Here is a 23,327-nt window from a genome sequence, read left to right as displayed (position 1 = left end):
TCAGTTATGTTAAGCACACTGTATCTAGAAAATATCAGAAAAGTATGTTATATTGTTGGCAAAGTACTAGAAGACAACCCCCCAACCCCCCCACCCCAACCCAAGTGGAATGGTTCAATAAGATTTGGGAACATTAACCTGGAATAAAATATAATTCTACAAACCTCAACTAACCCTTAACCTAAAAGTTAAAATGTAACAAGTTCAGAACTTGGCAGGTGTTCTTTTAATTTTACAGCCCAATCAGGAATTCAGTTTAAGATCACTCATTCCTAAATATTAAGTTTTAACAACCCAATGACTGCTGATTACATGCTAGGTTGCAACTTTTAAACTTTAACATTTGCAGATTTTTAGCTGTACTGAGGACTTACAGGAATTCTGACAGGTTGTTTGATTTCAGTTCACATCCCAAGTTTAAAAATTAAATAATGGCAAGCCTAGCAAACGGCATCTAGGCAGCTGCCGTCAGTCTCTCAAAGAGAGAATCCTACTGCTGTGCCAATATCCTGGATGAATGTAGGAAGTGAGTGGCAAGAGAGAACCCTCTGAGCCGGTCAGCTGCTTCCTTGCCTAGTAAGAAGCCAAGATGAGCTGCTATGTTTCTAGTAGAAAAAGACTCATTCTCCCCTTTGCTCATTATTGTACTATGCTGACAAACACTTGATCCTCCCTAGTTAGATGGCAAGGAAAGACACTCAAGGGAGGAACACGTGTATCCTGGGGCTATAGAATTACAAGGTATGAGTTGGGGGAAGGGATAAGAGGACAAGAACAGAGCTGTGGCAGATGGTGTGTCGATGAAGCAGATTGCAGTGCTTAGAGAAGCATGAAGGACATGCAGAATTGGGGGTGGGGACAGCATGGGCCAGTGCAGGAAAAAGCTGCGGTATTTGAGGTCCGGGAAAAGTAGAAATGCTTGCCAGGGTATTGCAATATAACGATGCCGTCTGTTTAAATAATAAGCATGATGTGGTAATAGGTCAGGTGGAAAAGAGCCATTTCTAAAGCTTGGCTCCCATTGTTGAAAAACTGGCTGAAGTAATCATGGAATGAAGAATAGCAGATTTGTGTTTTTGTGTTGGGAAATAACAACTGATCAGCACGTGAATTGCATAACTTTTCGCCCAAGTGTAAAACAAAGGACTTGGCTATTACCAAAATGACGGAAAGGCATACCAAGATATTAAGAACATAAACACAGAAGGCATGCTGGACCAGACCAATGGTCCATTCAGTCCAGCATTCTGCATGGGTCCCTCAAGCAGGACTGGTACAAGAGTTCTGCTGGTCCAGGCTTCTCAGCAACAGATGTACAGAGGCAGCACACAGCCAGCAAGGCTAATAATAGCCACTTCGGGCCTCCTCCTCCTTCATGAGTATGTCCAATCACATTTTGAAGCCATTCAAATCGGTCACTGTCACTACTTCCTGTGGCAGTGAATTCCATAACGTAACCTCCTCTGTGAAGAAGTGCTTCCTTTTTATCTTTTCTCACTGTCGGAGCAATACAACAGTGGAACCAGCTGCCTAGGGAGGTGGTGGGATCTCCCACACTACAGACATTCAAGGTGAAACTGGTCATCTGAGTGGGATGGTATCCTACAGCAGCAGGGGGTTGGACCCAATGGCCTTCATGGCCCCTTCCAACTCTACTATTCTACCATTCTATATTATCTGCCAATGATCAGCTTCATGGGATGACCCTGAACTCTAGTATTATGGGAGAGGAAGAAATTTATCTTCCTCTACACCATGCATCATTTTAAACAGCTCTGTCATTTACCCCTTACTCATCGTTTTTTCTAACCTAAACAATACCAGTTGTTGTAACCCTTCCTCACAGGAGAATTGCTCCATTCATTCATTTCAGTTGCCCTTCTCTGCACATTTTCCAACTCAGTAATGTCCTTTTTCAGGTGTGGAAACCAAAACTGTACACAACACTGAAGTGCACTTACATTAAAGATTTGTATAAAGGGGTTAGGGACTTGGCACTTTCATTTATTTATTAAATTTATATCTCACTTTTCAAAGTGGCTAACATCACTCTCCTGCTGCTCTCAATCTTAACCCCACAACAGCAACCCTGTGAGGTAGGTTGGGCTGAGAGTCTGACTGGCCCAAAGTCACCCATTTGCCTTCTTTACCTCAAATCCTATCAGCCTGCACTTGCAGTTGAGATTTTTTTTTTAACCCAACTTGCACTGACTCTACACTTGCTTACACGGAACTGCATTTGGTGTTTTGAAGCCCATTCTCCCAGCGCGGACAGAATAATCACAATCCCTTTGCATTTTCCCCATCCTAAAAAGCTTGGTGTCATCAGCAGACTTAGCCACTTTGCTCTTTATTCCAGATCATTTATGGCTAGATTGTATTGGTCCTCATACAGAACCCTATGGGACCCCACTAGTTACATCCCTGCATTGGGAGAAATTAATGCTTATTCCCACTCTGCTTTCTGTTCTTCATCCACTTACTGATCCATGAGAACTTCTCCCCCCACCTCCAGCCTTTAATTCCATGATTGCTAAGTTTGCTCAGAAGTCAAAGTAAGTGACCCTGTCAAAAGCCTTTTGGAAGTCCAAGTAACCAATGCTATATATATTTGCACTGATTAAATTGAACCCATTTGCTTATAACTTCAAGAATTTCATGGAAGACTAATCTAAAGTGTAACAGCTGAAGTTAAAGACCAATTCTCAACCTTCTCTTTATGGCAGCACCCATATAAAAATGCCTTCTTTTTCAAGTGGATTATCACGGACTCGTCCTGTAGTGTTACTCTGCATCAAGAAGGCATATCCAAATGCAGTATGGTTTGTGATGAGCCCAGCTACTAAAACAAAAGTCTACAGTAACTGCAGAATGTTATCTCACAATGGAAAAGTTGTGCATCACCTTCCAAATTCAATTTATTAGCTGAACGCATAAACAGGAAACCACTGTCCGCTTTTCTAGGAGTGTAATCTGTAGAGCTCCATCACACTCACCATTCCACTGATGCATCGACCACAGATGGTCGTCTTAAATTCACCATGCAGCTCCTTCACAGCACTTGTTGTATAAAAGCCCTCCGCCAGAAGAATAATTCCATATAAGAAAAAAAATGATGCGATTCCATAGATCACATACTGCATTAGTTTTATTCTAAAAAGGAAACAAGCAGAACAGTTAAACTTTGCCATGTAAAATACACTCTCTTTCGTAACCTTACAGAAAGGTGAACCAGTAACAAAAGGGCAGAGTGAACCTCTTACCAGTAACTTCATAGACAGGGTGGCATCATACTAAACATGTGGTGTTACTGATGAGCCTTTCTGCCTTGGGCCATAGTCGCATTTAGGTTGCATGTTTTGGACCCGGACAGGCTGTTTTGTATTGCACCTGTAGTGGTCAGACTCCTGAGATTGCCTTGGCCTGTGCATTCCGAACATCTCAGGTCATCATGCTGATTAAGAGTGCTTGATGGGAGAACTGAAGGCACAGTGTGATTCGATCTTTCTTTTTACTACATTTATATCTCACCCTTTTTCTTTTGCAAGGAACCCAGAGAGGCTTACATAAACCTCCTCTTCTCTCCACTTTTTCCTCACCCCACATTCTCACAACAGTCCTTTAAGATATGGCTTTTTAAAAATGTTCTTCACTGAACTGACCATTCTAAATCAGTATGTCATTTAAGCCAATGCATTAAGAACACCGATGTGCCCTTTCAGAAAACTTCATTTTTATGCACCACAGCAAAGGCCGGAGATTGTGAAGAATACAGAATGTTCAGAAAGCAAATCACATGAGACAAAGGCTGAAGGAATTATGTAGGACTAGCATACAGAAATGTAGGAGGGAAGGCCGTTAACAGTTTTCAAATATTTAAGAGCTTATAAAGAGGAAGAAGAAAGACAAACATTGTCCATATTGAAACACAGAAGGCGCAACATATTTAAGATTACAAAATACTGACTGGAGGTTAATTGTTAAAGAACAGGTCATCAACAGAAAATACTGGCTAGGAGAACTAGCACATCTCAGACATCAGCTATCTGATGTTAAATATGATTTATTTTATTGCAGGATAGTAAACTGAATTCATGGCCCATTTTGCATTTTCCATGTGTAATTCCACCTAAAGAATACTTTCATGATCACTTCAATTGCAATTGCTTAATGATAATTGTTATTATTTTGTCATTAGCTTTAGCAATATTTCTTTCCTGTGTACATCTACAGTATATTTTTAGTGGCCTGCAGTCTCCTGGTGACAACTTTTTTGCCTTCAGTTGCTAAGAAGCTGAGTTACTATGCATTCTTGGAGATTTATTGCTACTCTTGGTTTTCTTTTCTCTGTTGAATTAGACAAGACATTTGAAATGAATGCTGAATCTCAAACAGAGCAAACCCCACTCCTCCCCTTCCATCTCCCCCAAATTAACCATTTTTAAGATTCCCTAGAAATTCCTAAAGAGGTTTGCTTGAGTTGGATTGTTCAGATTTTATGCCCATTTTCACTTTTGCCAGCAGCTCTTACTTCCCTACTTGCAGAATTAACACTGACCGTTGTAACTTACAAATGAAACAAATGTGTAACTGAATTCGGAAAGCAGGAGCTGTGCTTCCATACTTACACTTCAGATAACAAAGCATGGTCCGTTGCATTTGTGGAAAAACTCTGCTCAAGAATAGAGATGGTCCCAGCTAGAGCCACATGGCCGCAGCCACAGAACAATGCTACCCCAGAGAAGCAGAGGATCGTTGCCACCAGCGAAGCATATGGAACTCCTCCAAGGCACTTAATGCAACATTCAAAGCAACCTAAGCAGAAGAGAAAAGGAAAACAAAGGCAACTTGATTTAAGTGCAAGAGCGAGTGATGAGGACCCCATAACTTGGTTGGTTTAACTGGCAAAGGGGAAAAGCCTTAACAATACAAATAAATAAAGTATAATTGTGTGTTCAAAGTCAATGGGCTACACTTCCTACTTTAGCCAAATTACTTCCCACTTTATATAAGTGACCACAAAGCGTAAGAGTGATGATGCTCCCAATTGCACAGGCTGGGTACTATTTGCACCAGATCCTCAATGAAATCTCCTGTACCCCCAGGCTTCTCCTGGGGTGGAGCCCTTCCAGAATACAAAGGGTTATAATGCAGGCAGAGGGCAGAGGAAGAAAAGCCAGTAACTGGATGCCCCAAATTGTTTGCGCAGAAGAGCCTTCTGCAAAGTCAGAACTGGATGCAAAGCAATGGCTGCACATAAAACAAGCTGATGAAAGATGCAGTAGAAAACAGCCTGTCTTTGATGAGATACAGCATTAACTTCTACTATAATGAACAAGCATGAAATAAAATCTTCTAAACAGATTCAGTGTGCCACACCAATCTTTTGTAATTCAAAATTTCCAGTTCGAATCATGTCTGAACTATCAATTCTGCCTCATGGTCTTAGGCAAGCCACTCTCACCCAGTAGCTTAGGAAACCTCTGTTCCTATTCGACAAGAGGGGGACAACTATGCTGGTATATCTCTGCAATGTTTTTATAAGAATTACTGAGATAAAATGTGTGTGAGGCCCGTTGAACACTAGAGAAGCACAATAAATAAAACCAAGGGCTCCTTCAAGAATCAAATTTGGATAGTGTACAGATGTGTCTAAATCCAGGAAATCTCTCTCAAGCTTGTTTATGAGTTTTATTCTTTTTATCAAATGCAGTCCACAAATTACAAAAAAGCAAGTAAAACAAGCAGATCTTCAAAGTCCTCTTGAAGACCTGCCAAGAAGGGGCCTGACAAGCTGATGCGCAAGGCCATTACTGAAACGTTCCTCATCCTTGCACTCACCAGCCTATCCGTTCCTTGGCAGCAGGTACTTCAGAACAGCCCCTGCTGATGACCTCAAAGTGTAGCACAGGATAAGGTAGTTCTTAACCATCCACCCACCCATTCTTCTTCTATATAACTTTATATAGGGCAACCACTGTTAAGATAACAAGTTTACAAGTGGCTCATGCAGAAAGGAATACTAAAAGTCCAGTTTGTTAACTAAATTAAATGCATTATTATTTCATTAGACATCACTGCAGTCCCTTTGCAGACATCACTGCAGTCTGCATATTTTGTTGTCCACACGTGTTCCTCTGGAAGTCTTGTATTTTAACAAGAAGGTGTGGGTAATAAAGAACTTTTGCTAGGTGTAAGGGAACTGGGTTTGGACTTGGCAGTAAAAGCTTTCTCATCATCCTTTTTCCTTCTCCTCTGCTGCTCATATGTTCACCGTGACTGGGTTCACACAACATGACAACCCTTTGCAGGTAATAGGCCTCAAGTGGATGGTCCTGTCATCCGAACTTGGACTATTTCCTTTACAGTGACTTGTTTGGGAGCAGCAAGCTACCTTGTCAACCCAGATGGGTTTCTGTGCTCTTAGCAGAGCAATTTCATTGTGAATTGTGGAGATCAGCTAGTAAGCTATTTGGTAAGAGTAGCAAAAACCTCTTGCTCCTCTTTGCAATCACACTCATAGCTGCCACAATGACAATGCACAAGTGGCATTTAGAAACTACTGTCACTGGTTCATCATATTCTTTTTTGTGCTTAATTTTTCCCCCCACGTGTGTATCTGAGTCTGAGGGGCTCTTTTACAGTTGCACAAGTGTGCACTGATATATGGAGTCCTGCCTGGTCTACAGTTTCAGCTGACAAATGCTAACATATTGACAAAGGCAGATTGCATAGATGCTAAAGAGTGAACAGTGTGCAGATGTCAGATGCCTAGTAGTTAGAAAGCACCAGCAATGGAGAAAAATGCTAGATTAGGTGCACCTAAAGTGGACAGGAGGGACATTAAAATCAATATAATTGACCTTGCCAATTTCTAGTGTCGAACTAGCATTTCTCAGTGCCCTCCATCTTTCTGACACTCCTCAGACCAGGCAAGCAACTGAAGAAGACATGTGTGTGTGTGATGAAGACATCTGTGCACATTTCTTTGGCCTGAAGAAGTAGAAGGCAAGCCAAATGCACTTTTTTATGCTCTGCGGAAGCAAAATGCTGGCACGGGGGTTATAATTGGCATGGGGATGAGGGGAAGCTAGATGGATTCTGCTGCTATGGTCACTGGGATAGTGGCTGGAAGATCAAGAGAGAACACAGTGTAAGAACAAAGCGTGGTGAGTTGGATTGTTTGTCAGGTACACCTTGGGTGGTTCCACAAAAACCCACATCACTCAGCTTCTTTGCAGGATAGGGTCCTGTATCATGTGAACCTTCCTAGTGGCCCCCTTTTTGCAGAAGAAGAGGAAGTTTGGTCTTGAACAGGTCCTTACATTGCCAAACTGCTTGACTGCTCAAGGCCACTTAACCAATAGCATAGTTTTGATGCTATTATGATTACAAATGGTTGGTGCTGGATGTTCAGAGTGTTGGAGAGAACTCACACTGGGGACATGACAGGGTCATTTAATTCACATTTGCGCAGAATAAATCAAGTTATTTGCCCCCCCCCCACCCTAGCGAAATTTGGTTTATTCTGAGCCAATCTCAGAGAACAGCAATGAGGGGTTTTCCATCACTAATTCTGAGAAATTGTACTTGCAAAACAGTAAAAACAATGCCTCACAATACTCAAACCCTTTGCCCTACATTATTAGCAATTGAATAAAAAAGTTTGGCACATGGATTATTTGCTACCCGACACATTTACACAGAAATTGAAACATATTACACACAGTTTCCATCACATACATTACTGTGATTGGGTACACCCATTCCAGCAGCGCCCATTTTTACATTTTATGGGATTTGTAATACATTCTGCGTTGCTAAAGAAGTTGGTGTTCTGCTCCAGGGCTGCAACACAGAGGACTCCCCCTCCCCCCTGCACACACACATTTGCTGCATTAGCACAGAACCATAGTGCAAAGCCAGGCAAACAGGAAGCATGAACAACAGATGCTAGCAGAGTCAGTGAGAGGAGAATATAGCTTCCATTCTGAGCACGGGAAAACTTTACCCTGAAAGTGAAAGGACAAATGGAATCAATAACTTTCTTTACCCCCCTGCTGAAATGGTGGAAAATGTTAAAAATTGAATTTGAAAGCACACTGGCAGTGTTCAACACTATTGTAACGTACCAGAGTAAAATAACTTAAGCTGTGCAGTACAGATACCCATCAATGCAACTGGCTTTCAATGGCCATTTTGTCTAAAGCATCACTAGAACCTTTTGTGCAGCTCAGCAGAATAAAAACAATTTTTTGTCCTCAGGCTTGTGAGCAGCAGTTACCATGGAAGCAGGTTAATAACAGCTCAATGATTTGCCCAGAGCTGATGGTAAACCTGGCTTCAGATTTAACACACTCGCAGAAGGAGGCCAGCTAAAAACAAGCACTGAGATTATTCTCTTGGGGATAAAGACTATAAAATGCATACCATTTTTTAAGGAACATGAATTCAAGAAAAAGAACAGGAACCAAGTTACATGGAAACTAGTGTGTACAGGATGCTTAAAACCTTCAGGCTACCCAATCCAGCCCAGACAATTCTTGTACATGGGGGGCCCATTAACTGAATAAAATTCATAGCCACAACTTGGGGACACACAGCAATCCTGTACCACAAATACACACTCATAAGATGAGCAAGGCAATAAAGCAATGAATATTCTGATATTATACCCATAATGGATATAAATACTATTATTCTGATGTCTATATCATCAACTATGTCATATAGATTTGTCTTTTCAGGTCTTCCAAGATACAGGGAAGAACCAAATCACACAGTCGTTTTGGTGTACTGTATCACTACAGATTGCTTGGCATGCCTACATGCTCTCTGACTGCTCACCCCTAGCAAAACCTTGAGTTATTCTCTTGACAGGGTCAAGAGATAGGAGCTTTGGCTACTAGGTGGCATAGAATATAATGAATATTTAATAATAAGAGCAACCAAAAGATCCTATAAAAGTCACTGCCTCATCAAAACAGTTGCATAAATGAGTTTCAGTCAATGGCTTTAGAGCCAAATAAAATTGTTTAGGAGTGGGTCGTATATCATCAACTGCAGGTGCAATGATCTTAATGGTGTCAGTATTCATAAAAGTTTAATCAAACCAGCAATGGAGGATCACTGTTTCACAATCTCAACGACTAGCAGAAATCTTCAGCTGACAATATATGAGTAAGGTATATTATTAAATTACGAGCAGATCTCCAAATACTGGGGAATGAAATTCTCTGTGGTCCATGACTTGACTCACTGATGCTGTTCTCCTTTGTCCCACGATTCTTGTACTTGAGAGATTGGCAGGCTCAATAGGCATCCCCTGAATGAGATGCAGAGCTGACCTTCTACTTGCATGTGTTCCCAACGGGGCTGCGAATCTGCTGCATCTATTTCTGGTTGTGTAGCAGAATTGATATTTGAGTACTACACAAGGAATGTTCCCTTTCCTGCTTTTCCACCAGTCCAAAACCAGCCCAATCCCACTTTCGGTCTTGACACCCTTGTTTGCTGTCCCAAATAATCACAATGTGACTATTTCAACCTAAGAAAGTCCAGCTGCAAACACTGAGCTAGATACTGTTCCAATTGATAAGTTAGTATCTTACATTCACTGTGCTATGAAATAGGTCTTAAGAAACATGATGGAATTAAGAAAATAGCTTGCTTGCAGTCAATACTGACTCCAATGCCAGCTTCAACTAACTAATGCAAGAAGCTAATCCCTTGTTTGACAGCAACACCAACACCAGCAGCAGCATAGTTTGAGCTACAATGTGAACATGAGACCACAAGAGCAGGTTTTAACCATCCGTTTGAAAAAATGGTCAAGATGAAGTAATCCCTCAGGATGGTGATGATATACCAAATAGTTTCTTCAGCAGCATGGCTGAAAACAGCTTCCTTACTTTGTATGATGAGGTAATAATGTTGGGGAAAATTTTCTGTCCAGTTATCTTCCAATAAATTCTGATATCAGCCATATTACTTCACAAGAAGTTGTAATGCATGTTTGGTACTTGGTTCTGTTAAATGTCTCCAACATGAAATTAGTATGAGCATTGTAATGTTGTAATGCATGGCAAGTGAAGATTTGTACTTTTGACAAAGTTCTATTTCCCAGATCTTTTTTATGCACACAGTTGTTAAATCTAGGGGGGTGGGGGGAAGGTTACCTTTCTTCAAGCATTAAATTTAAAGGCATATCATTGTGCACACATGATATATCAAAACTGTAGGGTCTCTTAAAATGAGAAGCATGGTCATGCACAATCTTTCCAATATGAGAAACCTCTTAGAAGGTGATATCTACAAAGTCTGTTTCTGATCTAGTCATACTATGACATCTTGGTTCAACCCTAGAGCTCACCACTATATGCCTCTTTTATTCCACCATGTCCTTTCTCACTTCCTGCGTATAGTACCCCATTTCCTTTACGTTATTATCACAGTATTTATATGCCACCCTTCATGAACAGATTCCAGCATGGTGCCTAAAATTAACTAAAACAGCAATTAGAATTGAGAGAAAAATCAATTCTACAACAAAACAGGACATTTAGTACAGCTAGGCATTAAAATCAGCAAATGCTTGGTTAAACATATACATTTTAACAGACATTAGAATACTGTGAAGGCTGGAACCTATCACTGTGGGCTGCAAAGAGAATGGCAGAACTATTTACCCCACCCCTCTTTGACTTTTCTGCATTTTGCTATGTCATAACCTGAAATTAAAATGGATTTAATTGGCACTGATCACAGTGAAAATGCAAAAAAAAATGTATTGTGGCACAAAACTTAAACAAACAGTGCTATTTGTTGGTTGCAAGAGTATTTACACCTCCCCCCCCCCCCCCCCAAAACTTGAGAGAAACACCTTTGGCAGCAAGCACTGCAGTCAGTCTTGTATGAGTCTTGTGTCAGACTTGTACATCTGGATCCTGCAGTGTTTGTCCATTCTTCCTGGCAAAAGCTCTGTCAGGTTGGGTGGGAAGTGTTGGTGAACAGAAACGTTCAAATCTTGCCACTCATAATCAGATTGAAACCTGGGCTTTGACTTGGCCACTCTTAAGACGTTCAGGTTGTTGTTTTTAAACCATTCTCATGTTACTTTGGCTGGGTGTTTAGGGTCATCATCCTGCTGGAATGTGAAATCTAGACCAGTCCCAGATCCTCTGCACACTGAAACAGAATATCTCTAGCATTGTTCTGTATTTGGCTCCATCCGTCTTGTCTGCTAACTTGACCAGTTTCCCAGTCTCTACCGAAGAAAAACATGCCGACAGCATGATGCCGTCTCCAGCAGTTCTCAGGGCAAGGAGAATGACTGGCTTTGCGCCACACTCTGGCACATTTGCAGCAAAGGCAGAAAGTTCAGTTTTGGTCTCATCAGGCCAGAGAACATTTCCCTATGTTTGACATTTGTCCTGCATGCCTTTTTGCTAACTCCAAATATGTTTGCTTCAGTAATGGCTTCCTTCTCACCACTCTTCCTTAAAGCTCAGTTCTGCAGAATATCTGGAGGACAGTTGTCCCCTGGAGATTTTTTCTCATTTCTGCTGCAGATCTCTAGCTCCTTCAGAGTTATCACTGCCATCTCAGTTGCTTCTTTTCAGGGTAAGAGGAAGCTCTAAAGATTGATAGAAGGCTTTTTATACACTGCCCCCACCAGCACACGCATCCAAAGCAAGTTTTTCCCACTTATTTCCATGGATATATTTCAAAATGGGAAAAGCTGGAATAATTTGTTATATGCCCCATTTGGTCAGGAGGTTCCAGTTATCATCATCAACATTGCCATGCTGATATTTAGTGCTCTGCAGGTACATTTTATAATGCTTAGTAAATATCACTACTTTTATTATATTCAATAATTAAATATTTCTTATATACTACTTACTACTACTCTGCAGGCTCTGGAACCTGCTCCCCAGTAAGGTGCATCTGGTGTTGATGCTTTATTCATTTTGGTGCAAGGACAAACCCCTTTCATTTTCCCTGTATTTAAGTTAACTGTGGTTTTAATATTGGTTTTATTGGATATTTATATCATATTTTATATGTTACCACCCTGCATTGCCATCCTGAGATGTTTGTATAGGATGGGGTAAAAATGCCCCAATAATAATAATTAATAATAATCATACTTTTTTTCTAAGAAATCAAGAAAGAGTTCACTTCCCTCCAAGACATAGTATCCCATATTCCCCAACTGCTTCTTGAGCCAAGCATCAGAGAAGGCAAAAGTGTATAAAGAGCAGAGAAGTCAAGCCACAGCACTGGAAGGATATAGTAGACAACCTGAGTAAACTGAAAAGTCTTAAGCTTAAATTACTTGCTTAAAGCCAGTAGATTAATTTTCTGTGATACATGTCATCCTTCTTCCCTGTCCATATAGAGTGCTTCTACTGCAGGGAGAAAACAGAACAGGTCTGAGATGCCTCAGGTCTTGTGTGACACATGCCCAGAAACAAAAATTCATGGGGTAGATTTAAATGAAACAGTGGGCTCACAAATTCCTCCCCTGTGGCCTATCATTATAGCTGAGGGCTTCCGTACAATGCACAGATCACACACCAGCCATCTGTGTAAGGCCTGAGCGCCTCACATCCATGTAAATAATGCATGTCTAAGCATTACCATGCAGGGCAAAAGGACTGGTGCAAGCCCAAGCTGTAAGGGACCCAGCATGGATGGCTACTTTAAGTACACAGAGCATTTCTTTTAAATAAGGCCTGCGTTACCAAGTAATGATATCTGAGAGAAAGAATGAAAACCTGACTTTTATTCAGGTACTCACCAAGTCCTTCAAAAATACTAATTTTCACAGGGAGAAAACCCACTTCTTTTGGAACCTCTTCCCACCAAAGAGAGACCTGACATAAGATGACGGATACGTCATAACAACACTATTTCAGGTTGCACAACTACATGGAGTGGGGAGGGTTCAAGACACAAAGAACCCACCCAACAGTGTAGCTCAGGGCACCTGTAACTATATATACAGCACCAAAGCCCAGCAAAGGCACCTCTTGGTCTCTGCTCCCCTACATTTCTTAGCTGGTGCATGCAATGTTAATGTTGAGCCTAGCTAAGAAATTGCACACCAAAAGGCCACATGACCCTGTCACCTCATTTTCAATGAGCTCCTTGGCTCAACTGATTACCCAATTCATCATGGTCTGATCATATTATAGTTCAGGTAAGCTCATTCTGTCCAAGTAAATGGATTTTCTGTCTGAATGGAGTAAAAAACACATTTTTATAGTTACTTCTAAAGAGCAACCTTGTCCATTTTGCAGAGACTTCTTTTCAGGTTGCTTCTCTGAAGTGCTAAAGTCTTGGAGGGCACCCCAGGCTTTAAGTGCTGTAAAATGTACTATAATCCAAAGTAGTGTACAGTGTTCCAAAATTTCTAGATTTTAACTACACAAGGGGTAGGTTAGCTACTTTCACTAATGCTAAATTTATTTCAGCTTATTCATGATGTTTTAAAATATCACCTCATTAGAAAAGAAAACAACGTATCTATATCATTCCCATAGATGAATATACCCAAGCATTTTAAACACACAAACAAAAGTCCTTACTGTTGGTTGACAAGGCCATCTCACTACCTCCAATCTTCCTAGTAAATGTTACGGATACTCCACCTCTCTCACCCAAGTTCACAGTAGCGTGCATTCTGTGACAAATTATCCACACATAATCACATTACTAGAATTTTTCAATCATCCCCTGTCCCCCTGTCCCACTACAAGAGTTACAAGAAATACTAAACGTTAAGTCCAGAAGAAAAAATAAATGGAACCTTTACAAACAAAGTTAAGAGTCTTGATGACTGTGAAAACACATTGCAATAAAAATAATATGTCTAAAACCATTCCTGAGCTATCCACATCTGTAATGGTTAGTACAGTAGTGCTTACTGCCCTTGTATCCGCAAGGCAATACAAAGAAGCTTCTTAAAGTCTACCTATAGCAGGTGTTAATGAAATAAACTGAACAAACTTTATATTTTCCAAGTGTGGTCAATAGTCTACCCTGTTTATTCAACTTGTGTGGCAAGAGGAAGAGGGATAGAGACAGGAAAAGACTCCCTATTATGGGCATGAGAAAGGGTACAAGAAGAATCCTAGATGTCTTGATATAGGCGGAGTTCCTCCCAGCTGGAGAACAAATCAGGAATAAAAGTAGGGCAAGGAAAATGGGTTATTTGTGACTACCCAACAGTATCAGCGATCCCTAGGAAGCAAAGTGGGTCAAGCCAAGGGATCCAAGTTAGTCGTTACCCGTCATTCATGCAGCTCCTCTATGAGAAACAGCCCTTCTTCAGAGTACAACCTCCCACCAATATGAAGTGAAGATCCTGATCTGATCTGATCTGATCCTGATCCGCCTTAGGCTATCCTTTTTGGTTCCTTCTGGAGAGATCTTTGCCACTGGGTAAAATAATCCAGCTCAGGAAGTGCCTATCTATGTCAGTGTTTATTCTTTTGGTGTAAGGATCCAATGCCCATATGAAATTTACCAGCCAACATTAACCAATACTAGACAAAGAAGTTCCCATGATAAGATTATTTTCTGCGTTTTGAAAATCTGGGCTGTCTAGTTTTTATGACTGAAAGAAGGAACAAGACATGGAACAACATTATTTCTTCCTAATTATTTTTTCATGCATGAGTAAATATATCTATTAAACTGTTCATCCAATTAAACAAGAGGTTCTTGCAGATTTTAATCTGTTCATAGATCAGAAAGTCTACGAACAATAGAACTTGGTTGAAGGTCTTTGCTACACTGACTTCCTTTGCTGTATTGTCTCACTTTATCTCACTTGGACCAAGACAAATTACTTACAAGTTATTCTTCTTAACCATCATACTTTCTTATTAGTTGCTTAAACTGAAAGACTATATATCATCAACCAAGTTTATATGTAAATTAAATATAGACAATCTCTTGCTTAACAAGGAGAAGAGTTATTTCCTACTTAAATATATATTTAGGACACTCTAAACTACTGAATATTTTAAACACTATCGCTAATAGATCTCTCTCTCTCTCTCTCTCTCTCTCACACACACACACACACACACAGAGAGAGAGAGAGAGAGAGAGAGAGAGAGAGAGAGAGAGAGAGAGAGAGCGAGCACAAAGAAGTGAGAAATGGGAAAGTTCAAACAGCAGACAGCAGGCAACTAAAATCCAAAGTCCTCTTAGGAAGTGATAACCAAAGAGATGAACCTGTTCCGGAAATATTTTCTGGAAGATTTCCATGGTCTGTTGTTTTCTGGGCAAGTAACTGTAGGCTGTCCTGTACTGAGGACATTCCATTCAAACGTTTTGATAGAGATAAACTAAAATCTGCCACACATGAAAATCAGCCACTAACACAATTTAGACACATCAACACATATTTAGAAACATATTGCTACAGCTAGTGTGCTATTGTATTTAAACTCTCCATAGAGATATTAGACCCCATCCTTTTATTTACCTTGAATCCCCAAAGGACTAACATTGCCTCTCAATGCTGGCACATGATGGTACTGGTGTGGCCTTGAACTCCTGTACATCCATTGGTACCTGCCAATTTCCATTTCTGGTCTGGTGATCACTGCCAATTTTAGGTGGTAAAAAGTCAGTGTCTCCAGCAAAGTTCAGTTTTACTTTATACTTTCATTTAATTCAGTTTTAATATCAAAACAAACAAAAAAAAAACAGGAAAAGGAGCAGGAATACAGAAATCTATGTAGTCATACCCATATATCAATTAGATGAGGAAAAATTAACTAGCATCAGATCTACAGATACTAGTAAAACATATAAGATGTGTCAGATTCTTGAAAACATATATAAATTCATGTTTTAAAATGTTTCCATCCTCAACAGTAACCAAACTCTAGAATAGCTTTTTTATTTGTTGCATTGCATTTCTACCCTTATACATCCACCATTACTTTACTGGCAATACATCCTTCTATAGCATAGGATAGGAAGAGTAATATAATCTGTGAGAAACCCTGTTTAGTATTTTTAACTTTTCACCAAATCTAACTGAGCAGGATGGTTATTTTCAGATTTACAAAGTAAAATCAGAGCATAGAGAACAATCAGTGGAGTATTACACATTTCATACCTTGGGGAAACAAGGAGATAAGACAAGGTGCCATTCCAGGTTACAATAGCATCCTTTTGAGCATGTTGTATTGCTAGTCCACCGTTTTACATGTTGAACAGCATCAATTTTACCCATTATCTTTAGCAAATCCCCATCTAATCTCATGTAGCACTTTGGGTTCTATGGGGAATGAACATCTAATCTAAACTGTCCCAGAATACTGTGAGCATATTATTGGTAAATGTTATCATTTTAGTAACAATACTTTTGCATCCTTGCCTGATTTATGAATTGCCAAGACTGTTACAAAGGATTATTCCTTGAAGTGCATTGAATGTTTGTCTAGAACAGTAAACAGTATTGAGGAGAATGCAACAAATTCTTTAAAGGAAAAGAGGGAGTTTCTGGAAAACTATCTAAAGTGCATTGATTTTGTAAAAGCTCTGGAAATCACAGTCAAAATGAAGGAAGACAGTGAATCACAGTGATTGTTCAAATATTTTATTCAGGCTTTTCTGGGAGTTTTGTAAACCAACCTTGAGTTATGTTTGATTAGGAAATAACTAAACTGCTTCAGTTTTCCCCCAATGTAAGCCAGAGTAAAATTCAATTAAATTCAATTGGAGCTACAATGATTACAATTTCATGAAATGCCCATGGACAACCTATTGAGTTGAAATACTTTACATCCAATCCCATAACACCAACCTTGATTTCCCTAAACCTAAGGGATCTAGGATGTAAGACCTTAAGAACAATAGACAGAAATCCAAACAACAAACTGTCTTTATCATCATGGATTGAGTTATTTTTCCATTTAAAAAAAGGCTCTATCTTACAGAGTTAATTACTTTCTAGTGTATCTTTCTAACTTATTCAGTTGTTACTTCATTTCCCACTGCTGAACAATCAGTCCCCTGTTTGCAGAACCACAATGGATGCCACAGCGACTGAGCATGAGCTAAAACAAATAAAATGTACGTGAGGTTGCTCATACATAGCAATTTTAGCACATTTGGTTTACAGAGATATCCAATGTATTTCTGATCCTTGCAATTATGGCTCTTTCACAGTAGATTCCTTCCTTACTCCAAAGTAAGAAAGATTTCTTTTCCTTAAAGTAGTGTAAACAAAATAAAAATGAAAGTTCCATATTGCTTTCAATGTAGCACTAAAGGACAGTGTCCTTCCTCAAGTTTAAGATACTTCTGTAACATCTACTCAGAAATAAGCACAGGTTCCTTCGCAAGGTCAGATAAAGTTAATTTCAGTGATAGCCCTGTAGTATCGCTTCATATTGTTCCTAGCCAGGGAGATATAGCGTAACTTGTCCTTTGAATATCCTCTCTGAATTCCCCTAGTTTCAGTGAACAGAAATTGACATTGGGGCAACTCAGACTAGATAGTCAAGGATCAATTATTCATTAAATCAGCAGCTAGGATCCACAAGAAGCAATCACATAGGCTGAAACTGAAAAAAAGGAAGTGTTTATTCCAAGGGAACAGAAGCCCCCAAAAGCCTTAGTATGCCTTTTCTATTCACATGGAAGGTGCTAAGAGTTTCAATTACCTTTAGTTACAAGCACAAATCATGGGGGAAAATCCACATGTGAACAGAATGTGGAAAACACTGGACTTCAGTGATCTACTTCCACACTAGCCTTTTTCCTGGAACTGCCATCTTCTCTTGACTTCTTATGGAACTGACATCTCTTGACTTCTTATGGAACATCTAGATGACTTCAAGAACTGAGTGAACAAGGGGTGACAATTCCACAGAAAATGGCTACTATGAAAGCAACTTATGGGTTCCTCCAAGATTTTGAAACCTTTGCTACAAATACCCAGAACAATGGAGCTTTTTCCTACATGAAACAAATGACTATAATATGCTTAGCAGAGCATTACTTTCGCAGTGGGCATGGACAAGTGGTATGCAACCTAAAACCTTCCAGATGTTCCAGACTATAACTCCAATAATTCCTGATCATGGTTGATGTTGTCTTATGAGAACAGTGGTCAGGAATATCCAGAAGATTCCAGGTTGCCTACCCTGCACTTGGCCCATCTAAAATTTTAGCAAAATGTAGATATCTCAGACAAATTTATTTTAACCAACACAAAGCCTTTTAATAACTGTGTTCTTGCTCCCTTGCTTTACTCTGGTCGGTGTCCTTCGGGCATATGATCAAGCTCTTAGTGTCAGCACTCAGGAACATCCTTAAATCATTACTAGGAACTACATCAGACAAGGGGGTCTTATGAACAGGAGGCAGGTCAGGGGAGAGGAGGAAGGTGCCATCAGCACAAACGGTGCCCCAGAACCTGAGTCCACTGTTAGACCAAAATCAGCAGATTCTGAAGTTCATACAAAACTTCCACAGCATTAAGGGCATTCTAAAATATTAACTGAAGCCCACTTGGGCCTGGAAGGGATAAAAGAAGCAAGATACAGTTTTCAAAGACATATTTCTTTTCCAATAAGCAAACTGAAAAGGCTGCATGTTCCTTGTAAGCCTATCCATGGTGTAATCTTCCTGTTCTAAAAGACCATTTAGAGAGAGCGGATGATGCAATTTCTTTAAACTTCTCTATATATGTATGTATATAATCCTCATTCATGTTCCCTGCATTTGAACACACAAACTGCATGCCTGTGTACACCCACACCCACACACAAAACCCTCATCCAAAGTCTCTCAGGTATATTTAACTAAGGGACATATTCAAATGCTTCTTATTTCCTTACAGCACAATCTTACATATGTTTATTCAAAAGTAAGTCCCATTAAGTTCATTGCAGCTTACTTCCAGGCAAATAGTCTAAAAACTGATTTGCTTTATGGAATGAATGTATTATGAAGCATTTTCTGGAGTTTTAAAAAAATCTAAAATATCCTGATGGCCTGTTTGCTTCAAACATGCACAATTAATTGTTGTGATATTTTTCAGCTGTGTGTTACTAAGTATTTTTTTAAATTAAATACAGACATCTTGTCTCTGTTAATATATATCAGGATGTATTTTCTCTTCTGCTGATGTAAAATGGCATTCATTTTACCCATTTATTCCATCTCAGTAAGTCCTCCTACCCCATCCTCAGTTTTTGATTTAATTTAATGCCCGCAAGATAAATCCTGTCATTTACAATAATTTATAAATCTTCAGCTTTAAACGCATTCAATCTGTCTTGCAGCTCTGTAAAATATCTGCTCAACAACTACACAGACAGTATTCATGGGCTAGTCCTCTGATAAGAATTCCTGATATTTTAGAATAAAGCAATCCGTTAACATGAGTGTCATTCAGTTTCCCAATTAAAATAATGGTAAAGGCCATAATGGCTTATCTCAAAAGACACAGAATGCTTAAGGGTACTGCAAAGCAAACAATTGTGCATTTTTAACCTAAAGGAAGGGCTTTTAATCTTTTCATACAGAGCTAGAGTTAAAATTAGTACAATTATGGTACATTTCATTAAAAACATATACTTTAATTACACATTCACCAAAAGCTAATTTCTATGTTCTCAAATTCATATACCTTCATAATACACTGGATTGAAACATTAGACACTTTTCTGCATCTTACCATTTCACATTCTGTGGGGAGGTGAAACAAGCCCTGGGTTTCATGCAGGACATGTTGGACACAGTTAGATCCCCCCAAAATTAAATGCTCTTAAGTTTATCATGCCTAACATTTCATGTTGACTTCATTGGCTAAGACTAACTTGTTCTTGCTCCAAGCCATTCAATCGATATTTCTCTGTTTAAGACTACAGATTGCTTTACATAACAGTTACTGCTTTTGGGTTTGGTTAAAATTGTTATGGCTTCCTTGACTGCTTGAAAAAAGGGAACTCTAGGTACAATCCACTTGATATTTAAACCAATAGCAAAACTCCCACAGCTGTATATCAGCCTTCTACTATCTGGTTCTTTCCATATGTATTAGTCAACAACTCCCATCATTCCCAGCCAGCAAGGCCACCAGTTCAAAGAAGGCTGATGTAGACAGAATAGAATTTCACCCAAAGTGGGTGAATATTTTATTGGCATAGAAGATCATATTTAAAATGTACACAATTACTGGTAGCAAACATGTGAACATGTGGATCTTCAAACACATAGCAACAGCAGGTTCACTGTTGTAAAACTGATCAATAAAAACCATAAAAATGATTCCACTGCCTGGACAGGTTTTCAACATGTATCTGTGTCTATTTTTTTTAACACACAGTGCTTGGAATTTGCATTACTTTTTGAAGTTTACAATTCAGATGCAGATTCTCCAGTTTGAAAGGGGTTACTTCATTTATTTACATGTGCATTATATTTACACTAAAATAGTTGTATCTCTTGTGTATAACAAATAGTACAAGGAACACACAGCAATTCCATAAATATTTCTGGGTGTAAAATGCTATAAACAAAGTTTAGGGGGAAATCTAGAGAAATTATATGTCCCTAAGTTCTGCTATAAGATTTAAAGCCTGAATTGGACATTATATCTCATGAAGTTCAATAAGACATTATAGTGGGTATTTAATTGAAGCATGTAAATGAAAGTAAGTTTTTTAAAATTATTATGTAAAACATAAGCTGTCAGAGTCATGTCTGCTTTCTATTTGGGGGAAAGTATTTCATATTTGTTTATCTGCGGAATACTGTAATTCTCAAAGAGGCAAATTAAGAATACAAAGTACAAGGACTGCTATTGCTTGCTTTTAAAAACTTACATGTGAGTTAAATCCTAGAAAACCATATATGAAATATATCCAAATAACTCTGTAAAGTTAACAAGTTAGGGTATCATCATGCAATCAGAGGTAAAATTTAGAGCAACTCCCGAAGCCTGGATGATCTGTTAAAAGAGACACACTCCATAGTTGCTATGAAATGCACCATCTTCCCAAAGTCTATGAAAGGATCTCAATGAGCCCAAGAAGACTAAATAAGAACCCCCCTTCCCCCCAAGTTTCAGGGGGATAAAATTCAACATGGCATAAAGACTTACTGTTAAAAAAAAAAAAAAAACATTAACAGTGCTTCAGATCTATCTTACTAAACTTCTTTGCACGGGTGGGATGGTGGAGAAAATAATGACCATATGCCTGAGACTCCAGTCCTAAACCCATCCATGTGGACATTTCACTTACACAAAGGAAATCAATTTCTAAGTATACTTGTTCCAGTCTAAAAAGTACATAGTATATTATTTAGCTCACTTAAGCAGCAATGTTCAATGTATTTTAACATTCAAAAGATCTTTGTTTATGAAGCCTTCTTTAAAAGCTGTACAGGCTTTGAAAACTTTTTATACAAAGCACCTGCAACTTAGCTTTATGTTTTAAAAAATCTTCAATTAGGATAGTCACTGCCGTGGTGTAGTTGTCGCTTTGCGTAATTTAATCTCTTAGCACAGTCATGTTTTATGTAGAATCTCTAGGGTATTATTTTATATCATGGTCTAACTGCTTGCCAAATTGCACTTTACTGAAACTGAAGCTCTTCTTATATCCAGTGAGCAACACAGTTAATTTGTAGAATATGGATCCCAACATTTTCACTGCACATTTAATTAACAGATTCATTTGTAGTCATTCTAAACCAGTAACTTAGAGATAGTAATTATCAGTTCAGGAGGGTTGGCATGAAATGCTAAAATGCCACCAGTAACACATAATAGGCACAACAGGTCCTCCACTGATTTGTACAGAAGAAATTATCAATGCTGAATACAGTCCTCTCTCCCGTAATGTATGTGCATTCCCTTTTAACTCAACAGCTTAACTCAACAGCAATAAATAGCTGCAATTTTCCCTAGCTTCCTAGAAAAGAGAGTAATCAATTGCGACAATACAAGTTATTAACTTTGTAAATTTAGCATATGAAGCATTCATTTTTTAGAACAGCAAATTGCCAGCATCACCCAAATTCTCTATCTTGCTACACAGCCATTTTCTGATTGGTAAATCTGGGTTTTGAAGCACCTCTTCCCAAGCACTGTGATGCCCATTATCCATATTTTTCCATATTACTGCTCTATTCTCCTTCATTATACTAAAGTGATTACACAAATGCAAGATATAGGTGCCAAGACAGTAAAAGGTGAAAAAGAATTAGATGTAGTAATTCTACATTAATAGAAAGCTTCAATGTTACCATCATACCAGATTGCAAAACCCCCTTCTTAAAACACAAAATGTACAAAAAAGGCATGCATATATACACAAAGGGTTATTTTTTGTAAATGCCTAAACACACAGTATGGCTTTCTCATGGAGTTAGAGATGATTGAAAATGCCAACATAGAGATGAAGGGATAGATGCCTGCTTGGTTAATCTGCTGTCACAGAAAAATATAAACCACTGAGAGCTAGACGATGGAATAATTATCATTTAAGCACTGCTCTAAAGAGAGTGACAAACACAGCCTAAATCTTTCACTGAAGGTTCTTAAAAAGATTTAAACAGTTTATTGTTTGGTCCTCTGGGTACCTTTTTTCTCTTGGCTTTGTTCTGTATTTTCCTCTGCTGCAGTTTCCATGGCTGGCTTTATACCATCCACCAAAAATGCTTTCGCTCCCCGCCCCCAGCAAAGACTCTCTTTTCTTTCTTCCTTCCCTTCTGTCTCTTATTTACCGCTGCAGTGATTGAGTGGCTCAGCTCCTCACTACAGTAGATTTCACTCTTTTTCCAAAATCAGCTTCAGTTTTGATTTGCCTACTGGTCCATAAGGTTCTTTGCCAGGAAACACTCAGCCATACGTCAGAGTCCTCTTCAGTTATAAAACTGCAGGGCTGTGCTCAGTTGTCTCCCATCTCCCTGTGTATTTGCAGTGGGAACCTGGAGAATCAGCTAGCCTCCCATGTCTCTCCCATGCTTTTCACTTTTCTTTTCTCCCTATGAACGTTAAATCAATTCTCCGGTGAAGGGGAGATGTGTGACATCAGAAAAGGGGCAGCATCTGAAGGAGTGAAAGAGGCCCCCTCCTGTTGCATGACTCAGCGGTGACTCGAGCCCCTCTTCATATGCCATCTCTAAGTCCGTGTCATCAAACAACAAGGTTCGCTCTCCCGTGAGATCCTATTATTGTGCTTGAATTTTGATTTATTCCATATGCCCTGCCCCCATTCTTATACAGAACAACAGCTTGTGCCCATTTCCTGCACTTTAGCTTTTGGCCTGAAGGA

At 39.2% G+C, this 23,327-nt stretch overlaps 1 protein-coding gene across 4 annotated transcripts in view; it reads right to left on the bottom strand.

The window, feature by feature from the left end:
* GPM6B (glycoprotein M6B) overlaps window positions 1-23,327 on the bottom strand; it is a 99,623-nt gene that overhangs the window by 9,001 nt on the left and 67,295 nt on the right. Inside the window, exons 1-4 of one of the 4 annotated variants that reach the window (XM_044430756.1) lie at window positions 22,633-22,998; window positions 15,506-15,625; window positions 4,629-4,815; window positions 2,997-3,153 (exon numbers count right to left, since the gene is read on the bottom strand). In XM_044430756.1, the coding sequence (XP_044286691.1) occupies window positions 2,997-3,153; window positions 4,629-4,815; window positions 15,506-15,625; window positions 22,633-22,681 (513 nt within the window). In that variant the 5' untranslated portion in view covers window positions 22,682-22,998. Of the gene's footprint in view, window positions 1-2,996; window positions 3,154-4,628; window positions 4,816-15,505; window positions 15,626-22,632; window positions 22,999-23,327 lie in introns of those variants that run through there. The other 3 variants (XM_044430782.1, XM_044430765.1, XM_044430775.1) reach the window with 3 other exon arrangements.

This window comes from Varanus komodoensis, unplaced genomic scaffold (assembly GCF_004798865.1).
Source record: "Varanus komodoensis strain SLA01 unplaced genomic scaffold, ASM479886v1 scaffold1, whole genome shotgun sequence".
Lineage (NCBI taxonomy): Eukaryota > Metazoa > Chordata > Lepidosauria > Squamata > Varanidae > Varanus > Varanus komodoensis.
This window is presented reverse-complemented; position numbering and strand designations above follow the sequence as displayed.